Source organism: Jaculus jaculus, chromosome 10 (genome assembly GCF_020740685.1).
Source record: "Jaculus jaculus isolate mJacJac1 chromosome 10, mJacJac1.mat.Y.cur, whole genome shotgun sequence".
Lineage (NCBI taxonomy): Eukaryota > Metazoa > Chordata > Mammalia > Rodentia > Dipodidae > Jaculus > Jaculus jaculus.
Genome location: NC_059111.1, coordinates 18,043,369 through 18,056,267, shown reverse-complemented (window position 1 = coordinate 18,056,267; position 12,899 = coordinate 18,043,369). Strand labels below are relative to the sequence as shown.

Sequence of the window (12,899 nt, the reverse complement as noted above, 5' to 3'; positions counted from 1 at the left end):
TACTGCTTGCCACATAGCTGACTCTGAGTCCCAGGCATAAGTTCACAATGTTCTGACAAGCCAAGTCTGCCCTCTGAGAGAAAAGGCAAGGAAAGGAGCTGATATCAAATTCCCTTTTGTTAACCCCATTTATACTGCAGGATCCTGAAAGCAGTCAAGATTCTACATGGAAAATTCCAAGGAGCTAGGCTACCCAGCGGAAGGAATAGATGGATGGCGTGGATTGAAAGTACCTAAGAGAGGCTACAGAGCTCAGTGAGGATGCAAGATGGTGGACAGAAGCTGTTCAGTTTAGAAGGACTTGGACCCTGGACTGTGCCTGCAGCACAGGAGCTTGAGCTCATCAGGAAGGGACGGGAGCTCAGCATGATGCAAAGCCCCATCAGCACAACAGGATGAGTCTGCACAACACAGAGGCAGGGATCCTCAGCAGCCTTGCATCGGAGCCTCCTTAAGTAACAATGAGTTATGTACTTAACCCTTCATCTCAACAATAATCTCTATAAATCTGCTTCTTTATACTGCTATGACAGTTGGAAGGTTTTCACCCAGCATACCAAAGTACATTTTGCTAAAGGGAATTTCTTTTTACATTCATAGTACTTTATCTGTTATTATTTGAGTCCTCACTTACATTTAAGAAACATCATTGAGAGTCTTTCTAGGTTTAAGAAGAGAAACATGCATGTGTGATATGTAAATTGACTAAACTATAAGAAAGTGACCTGTGACTATGTTGAAAACTTGTTCTATGGGTTTTTATCTAATTGATTTAAAATGAAAGTTACATAAAACTGGAAAAGAAATAATGAGGTTAAGAATATTTACAGATGGCACAACTATACAAGATGTGGAATAAAACATTTCTGAACTAAACAGCTGAGAGAATTTGAGATGTAAAGACTCAATAAAATATTAACATAGACACTGCAGAAAGAGAAGTAAGTGCAAAAACTTAAAACATCCTTCCAAGGAAAAAATAGAATTAGGAAGAATAAAACATAGGAACATAGAAAAATATAACTATTACAAACATGATGAGAAAAGAAATGAAGCAGTTAAGGGGTATCAGAGCCCCAAAAGTAAAAGTGAGAAATGTCCTTGAATATGGACAGGGGAATCTGGATTTGTTCCTTCTCTTCTCCCCTAAGACCTGGCCAGAGGACTAGGAACCTGAACACACTGAATGGAATTTGTTTTTTCCTTATCTCTTTCTTTCCTGCAAAATTACACTCTTCCAAGAAACATATTTTCCTTTCCTGGGAATGTAAATGGGATGATCTCCTTTCCTGGAAACTGGGTGTTGCCTGGACACCAGGCATGAGGGCTGGACTGACCAGCTCAGCCCCTATTTAGTAATTTCCCATGAAAGACCCCAGCCAGAAATATCAGGTGGTCTCTCTCATTTCTGAGGACCCCTTCCTGTCTTACAGCAGGAGCTCTGACTTATTTCTTTCTCTTAAGCACTATAGTAAAATCTTTCTAAACATCACCCTTTATGTCCTGTGGATCTCATTCATCAAATTCGTAAGACAAGAACCTGAAGGCCACTGACTCAGAGGAAGTTCTGCATGGTTGTCAATGTCTGGCACCCTAACTCTTGAGCTGCTGCTCAACCAAGAGCCAAAAAAGCCTCACTCACAAACTCCAAATTCCTGTATCAGAAGCAATGTTTAAATGTGTAAACTAAGACTCCACTGGGCTCAGAAATGATATATGTACACAGTAAATGGTCCCAGTTGCCTGACGTGGTATTATGGTTTGGATTAGTGTCCCCCACAAGTCCCTACATAAAGGCTTGGTCTCCTGGGTACAGGTACTGGGAGGTGCCATGGGCATTAAGTATTGGGACCTAGAGAGAGGTATTTAGATCATTACCGGTATGCCTCTGAAGGGGCTATGGGACCCAGCTCATTCCCTCTTGCTTCTTCTTGGTTGAAGATGTGAACACTCTCTCCAACATGTGCTCCTGTGTTTGCCAGAAGCCTAACTGGTGCCACTTCATCTTTCACTTAAACCTTTGTGAGCCACAGTAACTCTTTCCTTCCCCAGTACATAGTCTTTGTTATGATGACTCAAACTAGACTAATGAGCATGCACAGTAGCTCTTCTCTTTTCTGCTAATAGTCTTGCACATTTCTTTTCAAAAACCGCCCTTCTCCAATTCCACATGGTCCTGGTTGGACTTGGGTCAACCTGGGCCAGAGCAAGACCTTACCTTGAAAAACAAAAATTAAATTCAAAATTAAACTTAGGGGACTGGAGAGATGACTTAGTGGTTAAGGCATTTGCTTGCAGAGCAAGAGACCTCAGTTCTAATTCTCCAGGTTCCACATAAGCCAGATGCACAAGGTGGCACATGTGTCTGGAGTGTGTTTGCAGTGGCTGAAGGCCCTGGTGTGCCCATTGTCTCTCTGCCTCTTTCTCTCTTAAATAAATTTTTAAAAAATTTTTAAATTAAACTTAAAAAATTGCTACCATTTACTTATAGTGATAGTTGTTAAGACAGCATGCTATGGGCTGGAGAGATGGTTGAGTGATTAAAAGACACTTGCTCACAAAGCCTGATGGCCAGGGTTCAATTCCCCAGTACCCATGTAAAACCAGATACACAAATTGGAGCATGCATCTGGAATTCATTTACAGAGGTATGAGGTCCTGGTGCAGCCATATTTTCTCTCTCTCTAAGAAAAAAGAATAGCATACTACAAGATAAAATATCAATTCCCTATAATAACAAAACTAACTCAAAATTCCACAGAGGAGATAAGCAAGAAATCCAGGGTATTGATTACTTCTGCTGAAAAACTAAGGAAATGGAATAAAGGATAGACAACTAAGTAGAGAAAAGTCAGTAAGTTCTGGATCTTAACTGAGTCAGGGTTGCAAAATGTGAATTTACAAAATCAGTTATTAACAAAATAAAAATAGTTAATTAGCATAACTGTAAGGATTCTAAAAATCCCATGAATTTAATATGTGATTTACTCTAAGATATTAGCTAATCTTGCATAAATAAGGCTTCATATCTTAGAAATTTCAATGAAGCAGTAAAGTAGCTGTTAATTATATCAATGTAAAAGAATGACAACCAAGGTTGTTCTCTGGCTCCCCCCACACATGTATGAGCAAATATGCACTTGCACACACACACACACCAATCCATCGTTAAGTATGTGTGGTGGTTTGGATCAGATGTCTCCAACAAACTCATGTGTTCTAAATGTGATCCCCAGTTGATGGCAATCTGGGAGGTGGAGGCTTGCCTGAGGAGGTGTGTTGTTGTGGGTGGCCTTAAGAGTGTTACGGCTAGCTCCCCCTTGCTAGAGTTGGGCTTATTCTCCTGCTGCTATTTTCTAGCTGCTGTGACACAGGTGATGCCCAGCTTCTGCACATGCCATGCCTTCTGCCACCATGAAGCTTCCCCTCTAAACTGTAAACCAAAGTAAATTCTTTCCCCCATCAGCTGCTTTTGGCTGGGTGTTTTGTGCCAGCAATGCAAAGGTAACTGCAACAGTATGATTCGTGAAACATTTATGTTACCAAATTTCCTGAACACTTTTCAAAAAGATAGAAAGAAAAGAGCTTTTCAATACCTGATTTCCATGAAGGTCCAAGACATCTAAATTTTTCAGATTCTCCAGATTTGAGATTTTCTTAATCCTGAAAATCAGTATAAATTGAGCAGAAATTTGGACACATTGCATTTATTGGCAAACACAAGCATGCTAAGGCATAAAAATGTAATTGCTTTAATATTTTAATTTACTTCCTACCCTCTCTAAACATATATATGTATGTATACTCATTATAGTGTATATATTAAACATTAATATATTCCATTTGATGTCATAAGTTTAAGGATGCAATGCTACTAGGGGAAAAGAGTCTACCCTATGTATGGAGAGCAATTAATTCTACACCTAAGAACCTTAGGTCAAAGCTCTTATTCAAGGCAGATCCCTTTACCTTAAAATACAGGCTAGACTCCTTACTTCTGCCTCCAGTGCACTAAAACACGTGGCTCTTGTCCAGATTCATCTCCTACATAGGCTCACTCACTCACTCTGCCCCAGCTTCTGAGTTATTCTTCCTTCATCTTAACCTTGAGGCATCACACATATGCTGATCATCATGTTAGCCAAATGCAAGCTGAAAGTTAATTACTGTCTGCTTGTGACCTCAGCCATCTTACATCATATGCCAAAACAAGAATTACTTCATCATCTCCCAAGTCAGTCAACGAATTTATAAAAACATTGCTCAGGCTGGGGCGATGACTTGCCTTGCAAGCATAGAAAAGGCAGGTATAATGATATGCATGTAATTCCATCTCTGAGGAGGCAGAGAGAGGAGGATCTCTGGTGTTCACTGGCGAGCCAGTCTAGCCTACCTTGTGAGCCCCAGACCAAAGAGTGACCCCCTCATCTAAAAAGGGTAAGCAGCAGCTGAGGAATGGCACCCGAGACTGTGCTCTGTCCTCCACATGCACTTACACACACACACACACACACACACACACACACACACACACACACTTCTCATATTCCCATAAGGTAGCATGGTTGTGTGTTGGTAGTTCTTGTTTCTTTCCTAAATAACCATACTCCCTTATGACCACAGCCTCCACATTGTCTCCTCTCTCACACCAGCACACTGGCAGAGCACACAGGCTCTCTTCTTAGAAAGTGCCCTCCCCTTGAGCACTCCTACTTCATTTCATCCAAACTATTAACATCCTTGAGGACTCATTAGTCTTCACCACTTTTGCCTGGTACTTCATACCGCCCTACCTACCATTAAATCTCTCCAACAGCTAAATAAATACCCAAACCCTAAACCTAAATCCTAATAATGTGACTTAGGACTGACCATATCTTCATATGTTTTAAATATTTGTGGGAGCAAGTTCACCAATTTGGTTAGACTAGCTAGCCAGCAAACCCCAGAGGTTCTCCTATCTCCTCCTCCCCAGTGCCAGGATTATAGATGCAAACCACATAGGTACTGCAGATCCAAACTCAGGTCATTGTGCTTGGTTGGCAAGCACTTTACCAACTGAGCCATCTCTCCAGCCCCAAGAATTGTTATTTATGTATTTATTTATTTGAGAGAAGAGAAAAAGAGGCAGAGAGAGAGAGCATATGTATGCCAAGGCCTCTAGCCACTGCAAATGAACTCCAGATATAAGCGCCATCTTTTGCATCTGGTTTATGTGGGTCCTCAGGAATCAAACTTGGGTTCTTTGGCTTCACAGATAAGCACCTTAACCACTAAGCAATCTCTTCAGCCCAAGAGAATTGTCTTCTTAACATTTTGAAAGTTCCATGTCAGGGATAATGGAAACTATCTTCCCCCAAAGCTCTCTGATCTAGAGGATCAATGTAATATATGTGTATACTTATCAGAACCCTGAGCACCTGTTAAAGACTTCAGTCACTGAGAACTTTCATGTGTCACAGACCTTCCACAAGATTCCAGCAGCACCTCACAGACTTCCTGCTTCTCTGTGGTGACTTCAGACTCTCCCTAAGCTTGCATACACAGTCACAGATGCTCACTGTAAATTCTAAGTGCTCAAATGAACAGGAAGAAAAACCAGCAAAGAAAGTCACTCAGTCAGAAAACTCAAGACCAGCAAAATGCCTTGCTGTGCTGTTCTCATGATCTTCTTTTGACTTTTTAAAAAAAGTTCTACTTGAGCTGGAGAGATGGCTTAGCGGTTAAGGTGCTCACCTGCAAAGCCAAAGGACCCAGGTTTGATTCCTCAGGACCACATTAGCCAGATGCACAAGGTAGCACATGCATCTGGAGTTCATCTGCTAGAGGGCTAGAGGTCCTTGCATGTCCATTCATCTGCTAGAGGCCCTGGCATGTCCATTCTCTCTCTCTATCTGCATCTTTCTCTTTCTCTTGTAAATAAATAAAATATATTTTTAAAAATTCTCCTTAATAGACATGGAAACCAGGGAAATATCAGGCTTACCCACCACCTCAGCAACCACAGGACTGCAGGGACAGGTATTGCAGTCTGTGTCTGAAGGCCACATGATGTGACTGTCATCAGGATTAAGACCCACTATAGGACCTACATGAAAGAGATGAGTCCTTCTGTGAGAAACAGGAAGACAGAAGGAAGGTAAGAGAGAACCCCAGGAGCTGGTAGAGTTCATCTCCACTGTCCTGGGTGAGCAGAAGAATATAGAGGCCCCGCTTCTGAGCCCATGACCACAAGGTACCAGAAGATCTGGAGAGGATAGACAGAGGCTAGCAAACACAAGAAATTCAACAATGGCCTGGGGCTGTGGGATCTTTGGTAATAAAGTGAGTGACACAGAATACAAGACAAAAGGACCAAAGGAGAGCTGGAGAGATGACTTAGCATTTAAGCATGTGCCTGTGAAGCCTAAGGACCTCAGTTCGAGGTTCGATTCCTCAGGACCCACATAAACCAGATGCACAAGGTGGCGCATGCGTTTGGAGTTTGTTTTCAGTGGCTGGAGGCACTGATGTGCCCATTTTCTCCCCCCTGCTTAAATAAATAAATAAAAATAAACACGTTTAAAAAAAGGACCAAAGGACCTAAAGGTAGTGGTTCCCAAGAAGCTTCTGCACTAGAATACGCACTGGAGCCTCTGAACCTAGAAGCACGTCTGGATTTCCACCCTTCGTCTCAATGCAAAGATGACACAACGATTGTAAGAGCAGATAGAGATCTGTGTGGTCTTGCCCAGCAGAGGGCAACAAGTCACCCAAAGCCAAGAGGAGAAGCTCCTATCTTCACTACCAGCCTCCTCATCCAGGCTTGTGAATGCTCAGTAGCCCTTCTCCAGGGAAGCTCTGTGCCCTCAACGATCACAGGCCTCTTGTGGTGATGGCTCACTAGCCAGGAAGTGTGCAGCACATGCTTCAGTAATCACCGTTGTATTTGGTGGTAGTTCAGAAACATACAGTTTGTACAGAATGTAGAAAGTTATCTTGTGACTCGTTTTCCTTTTGATGCAAGAACACTATTAGTCCTAGAACTGCTCCACAGCTACTTTCTTTATGTGAGAAACAAAGTAAAATGTGGCCAAAGCAAATAAGGATCAGAAGCAAGAGTTGGCCCTAGGTTATTTGTGCTTTACCACTATAGGGTATGGCAGCAGGGCATTTGGTCCCTTATGGTTGGAAAAGAAAAGGGACCTTAAATAAGGACACTACATTGCCGTCTTCTAGGTCAGGACAAATCAGAGACACTGACAAGTTGAAGCAGGACAAAAGAGGTGACTGAAAGGGTGGGAACCAGACCAGCACTTTACTGCTGTTTTGTATTAGAGAAGGGTGCTGGGGTTACCGCCTCAGTGGTCAAAGGCATTTGCTTGCAAAGTGTGCTGGGCTGGGCTTGATCCACCAGACACCCATGCAAAATCAGTTTTAAAGTGGTTCATGTGTCCACACAGTGTCAGGAGACCCTGGTGCACACCCCCCCACAGACACACACCAGTACACACATGCACAAATAAAGAAATAAAAAATGTTAAGAAGGAAAATGAGTACTGATTGGGTTGGAGAGACGGCTCAGTGGCTAAAGGTGCTTACTTATAAAGCCTGTTGGCCCAGGTTCAAGTCATCAGAACCCATGAAAATCCAGATGCAAAAAGTGGATCAAACATCTGGGGTTCAATTGCAAGAAACATTGGTGTGCAGGCATGCGTGCACGTGTGCACACACACACACAGAAATAAATAAAGAAATGTTAAAAAATAAACTCATAGGAGATTATAAACGCCTCTAGGAAATACCTTGACTCACAGAGTAAAGCAGGACCTAGCCAATGATGCCAAGGAATAAATACAAGCCTGACAAAGAAATCAACAACTCCAACAATCAGAAAGTAGTCATGTCTGGGAGTGCTAACAAGAAGCACCTAGGAAGGAAAGCAGACACAAGTCAGCTTCCCCCCCCACCTTGCTCAGGACTGCAGTGGAAGCATGCTCCTGGCATGGGATCCTCTGAACAAAGATGACTTGGCAAAATTCACTCTCCTCTCCATTCAATAGCTGCAAAATGAAAGAGCACATTTCTAAGTGTACTTAAGCTTGAATAGTCTATGATTCTACAGTTCCCATAAATTCTCTCAAAGCACATAATGCTTAATGTTAACATTTGAACAATAAATAAACTACTTGATAATGAACGACTATGATGGAAGCTCAGAGAAGCATCACTGGGCACTGGAAGGGACAGGCTAAGAACAAACAGAGTACTTTGGCATATGGACTAATTTAGGCTGAAGAAACATTAGAGCTGGAGAAGCAGGAAGGTCACTCTAAGCTTAAAAAAGAATTATCTGATTTACATCTCCTGAAAATACATCCTAAGACCCTCAATCCAGGTGGAGGATGCCCAATAGCTAAAAATGAGGGTGGTGGTGATGAAAAGCCAGATACCACGAAGAATTAGACCAAATAGGCTTTCATAAACTCTCCAGACTGTTACCATCAGATCATATCCACTTCTGTCTAATCATATTTCTCTGTGACTGCCCACAAGTCATCAAACCTAAGCATAAAAATATGTCACTTTCCCTGTTTCTTTGGGTCTTCATATCTATGGATTCCTGGATCACAGAACACCTATTAAAGGTGTCACATTTTTTCTTTTATAAGTTGGTCTTTGAAAAAAATAAAATAATAAAGTAAATAGATTGTTCTTTATTATCAGGGTGTGAACCATGCACCTTGCAAACAATTAAGAAAGGACATCACTCATTTTTGGACTTTGTTAAAGTTACAACCCTAGCCAGGTGTGGTGTTGCACGCCTTTAATCTCAGCACTGGGGAGGCAGAGGTAGGAGGATCATCATGAGTTCAAGGCCACCCTGAGACTACATAGTGAACTCCAGGTCAGCCTGAGCTAGAGTGAGACTCTATCTCGGAAAAAAAAAAAAAAAAATTACAACATTTCTTTGAAAGTACTGCAAAAAGTTATTTAGTAAAACTGAATGAATAGAAAAGTCACAAATCAGCCTCATGGACAAGAGCAGGAATTGCACAGCTGAGAGGGCAGGCTGTGGGGAAGGAGCTGGAGACGCACCAGAGGATGAGCGTGAAGTAAAACGTCCTAACACTACTACTAGACGAGACTCAGCCCCTCACTTGACAGCTCGAAAGCTGCAACGCTTACCTGCAGCTACACGGTAGGGAAAACGGCGAGTGAAACACACGAGCCTAAACGGAAGATGCTTAAACACATCCGAAGAGATCGCAAGTTAAAGCCAGAGGCTTCCACTTACTTCTATTACAGTGCTACTGCCATAATAGAAATAAGAATTGCCAGGCTGTAAAAATAAAAATAAAAATAACATAAAATAAAAAGGGCTGGAGGGATGGCTTAGTAGTCAAGGCACTTGCCTGTGAAGCGTGAAGGCTCATGTTCAACTCTCCAGATCCCACATATGCCAGAAGCACAGTGACGCAAACACGCAGGGTCGCACATATGCACAAGGGGCACATGGGTTTGGAGTTTGACTGCAGTGGCTGGAGGCCCTGGCATGCCAGTTCTCCCTCCTTCTCTCTCACACACACATAAAAAAACAAATGAAAATAAAAATAAAGTCTTTTTAAAAATTGCCAGGCTGGAGAGATGGTTCAGTGGTTAAGGCACTTGACTGCAAAGCCTAAGGGCCCAGGTTTGACTTTCTAGTACCTATGTAAAGCCCAATGCACAAAGCGACACATGCGTCTGGAGCTCCTTTGCAGTGGCTAAAGGCCCTGGTGCACCCATTCTCTTTCTCTTCTCTCTCTCTCTCTCTCTCTCACAGTTTCTCTCTTTCTCTCTCTCTCCCCTTGCAAATAAATAAAATATTCTTTAAAAATTGCCAGACTGAATTCTATAATAATTGAATCTTTTTCTCCCCAGTGTTAGGGGTCAAACAGAGCCTAATGCATAGTAGGCCATAGCTTTGCCACTGAGTTACATACCTATCTCCTATAACCCATCCAAGTGATCTCCAAACAATAATTAAACAACTATCTATGCACCGTTGGGTGCAACACATTAGTTTTACAGAGTACATTAGGCTATAAGCAAACACTGCTCTAGTAGGAATACCTGTTTTTTCCCAGCAAGAGGACACGGAGGGATCTCAGAGTAGAAAGCCCACTTATTTCTTCAATTTGGTTGTCATATAAGTCCAAGAATATTAGACTCTGTAGATTGGAAATGTTTTGGATCCGAGTTATAAAATTGTGTTGAAAGTTTAACAAGCGAAGGTGTTCTTCCCCATCGATGATAGGACACACAGTCAGCTTTTGCCTAGAAAAATAAAGTGGAAAAGTTAATAAGAAAAAGATAAGTTCAACCACTTCCAGCCTCTCTGTACTGTGACCTAAAGTTAATTTTAATTATGCACACACACACACACAAAAACAAGACTTTGATGGGGGTGATTTCTAAAGGTGAGTGTAAACTAACACTGTATCTAAAACTCTCCAATGTCAATTATTTCACATAAAATTAACATTTGAAAACTTTCGAATGCAATTGTCTTCTGTGATACAGATTTAGATAGTCAAAAAAATCATATCACAAAGCCAGAAAAATGCCTTTGGCATTAGTCCACTGATATAAAACTTTCCCTCAGGCTCTAAATCATCCAGGTGAAAACTATATTAAAGGATTTCTTCTAGAACTGTAGACATGTAAGCTGGGTGAAATTTTCACAAGAGTAAGAAGTTAGGCCACCTACAGCTCTCTGATGAAAAAAGAAATTCCTCCTGAAATCCTTTGACCATAAGGTACTCCTTCTGAACACTTCTTTAGAAGGTAAATTTGTTTAATACCAACTCTGAACTTTGGCAAACATGCAGAGTGCTACAGGGCAGGATGAGACATTAATACTATATGCATCTAGTTGTATTGTATGTAAATAGTCAGCCTGTTCTATGATCATGTGTGAAGTGAATAAATGCAAGGCCCTTAAGAGTTGTACAAAGCAAGTCAGGAGGAACTAGACAATGCCCCTCCATCCAGAGAAAGCACTGCTCTATTGGTGTGTAAATATTAGGGAAGACCATAGGAAATACTTCCCTTCAGTAACAATCAAGTTTATGTAAGAGTCAAAAAAGAATGTATCAAAATGCTACAAGTGTAAGTAAAACTACAAAAGTGATCAAAATTATCCTTATAATGACAAAAAATAATGATTAGCAGGAAAAAAAACAAATGTGAATGTTAAAGATTAACAAGGATGTGATTTTAAAAAAAAGATTCTGGGATGAGGAGATGGCTCAGCAGTTAAAGGCACTTGCTTGCAAAGCCTCCCAGCCTGGGTTAAATTTCCCAGCACCCACATAAAGCCAAATGTGCAAACTGGCACATGCATCTGGATTTCATTTACGTGACAAGAGGCCTGGTACACCCATTCATTCTCCCTCTCTCTCCTCGTTTCCTTCCTTCCTCTCCCTACAGCTCTCCTTGCAAATAATTAAGTAACATTTTTTTTAAAAGATCCTGAAGAAATTGGTCTAAAAGAAAAGAAAAGCAAAAATATTAGGTAATGGTTTAATTAGGTAGTGGAAATAATTTAGAAATTACTCATGCATTATGCTCTCCTAGTTCATATGCCTGGCATATAAATTATAAATTAACTGATTATAAATATGCTAGTTTAATCTCAATCACAGTCATCTTCCCACTCCACCTCTCTGACTTTAGGATGTACTATATATAATCATGATACTAATATATTAGAAATCTACAGATCGGGCTGGAGAGATGGCTTAGCATTTAAGCGCTTGCCTGTGAAGCCTAAGGACCCCGGTTCTAGGCTCCATTCCCCAGGACCCATGTTAGCCAGATGCACAAGGGGGCGCACACATCTGGAGTTCATTTGCAGTGGCTGGAGGCCCTGAAGTGCCCATTCTGTCTCTCTCTCTCTCTCTCTGCCTTTCTCTCTCCGTCTGTTGCTCTCAAATAAATAAATAAAAATAAACAAAATTTAAAAAAAAAGAAATCTACAGATCTATTTTGTACTTTATAGATTGTTGGATATTTAGAATCAAACCTTTTACTAAGGTATTGAATAAGTTTAGTCAAATTAGAAAATAAAAACTAATTTTCTAAAGTTTATAACTTTATATGCCAGCACAGCAAAAACTTAAATTGCTTCTTTTTTCCTGCTTCAGCTTTTCTCTATTTCTCACAGGTAGAATGACAACCTCTAACTTCCATTTCACACAATTTCTGTATCAGTTATTATCGAGAGAAGAACCTCCTATGTTCCTTCCTGAACTTTTGTGCCTTGAAATGAAGTCACTTCCATGAATCCAAGTACAACGCTAATTCTCTTAACCCTTTGGGCCTGTCAGCCCACCAGAACAACATATATGCAATGGGAAGCAAAGACCTGTGTCCTTGCTGGGAGTCCTGCTGTGCCCACAGTGGCTGTAGGCATTACAGCTCCTACCCAGCACTGACACCTGCTTGGGTGTGCTGTGGCATCTCTGTTTCCTTCCTGGTGCTAACAGGCTGCCTTCCTGAAACTGCAGGCAACCCTAACTCCCCTAGTAGCCAGGACCAAGTATTTCTTTCCAGAACTAGATTTATCTTTGGTTCCCTGACCAAGAAGTCGTAGTGCATGAAGAAGTCACTGCTATTACCTGCTGGATCTCAAAGAATGATGCCCAGGTTACTTCCTGGAGGCTGGCCCAGCTTCCTTCACTACACGTATTGGTTCTGGTCCAGAACTGTGCCTGAGCTTATGGCGTCTTTGTGATGGGACCATTTCACAGCCAGCCTTTGAGGTGAGCCCGCTTCCTTGATCCTGACTTTCCTGATAGGCAAGTGTCTGAGTTACCAAAGTTTGCTTCTCCAACCCCAGTGGCCCATGCTGCCAAGAACCCATCTTCACAACT

The 12,899-nt window shown here is 41.5% G+C and overlaps 1 protein-coding gene across 8 annotated transcripts in view; it reads right to left on the bottom strand.

Annotated features, from left to right (window-relative positions):
* Lrrc49 (leucine rich repeat containing 49) overlaps positions 1 to 12,899 on the bottom strand; it is a 130,182-nt gene that overhangs the window by 108,232 nt on the left and 9,051 nt on the right. For all 8 annotated transcript variants that reach the window (XM_045160937.1, XM_004666722.2, XM_045160938.1 and 5 more), the window contains 2 exons: positions 10,096 to 10,299; positions 3,597 to 3,663 (listed from right to left, as the gene is read on the bottom strand). In XM_045160937.1, the coding sequence (XP_045016872.1) occupies positions 3,597 to 3,663; positions 10,096 to 10,299 (271 nt within the window). The remainder of the gene's footprint in view (positions 1 to 3,596; positions 3,664 to 10,095; positions 10,300 to 12,899) is intronic.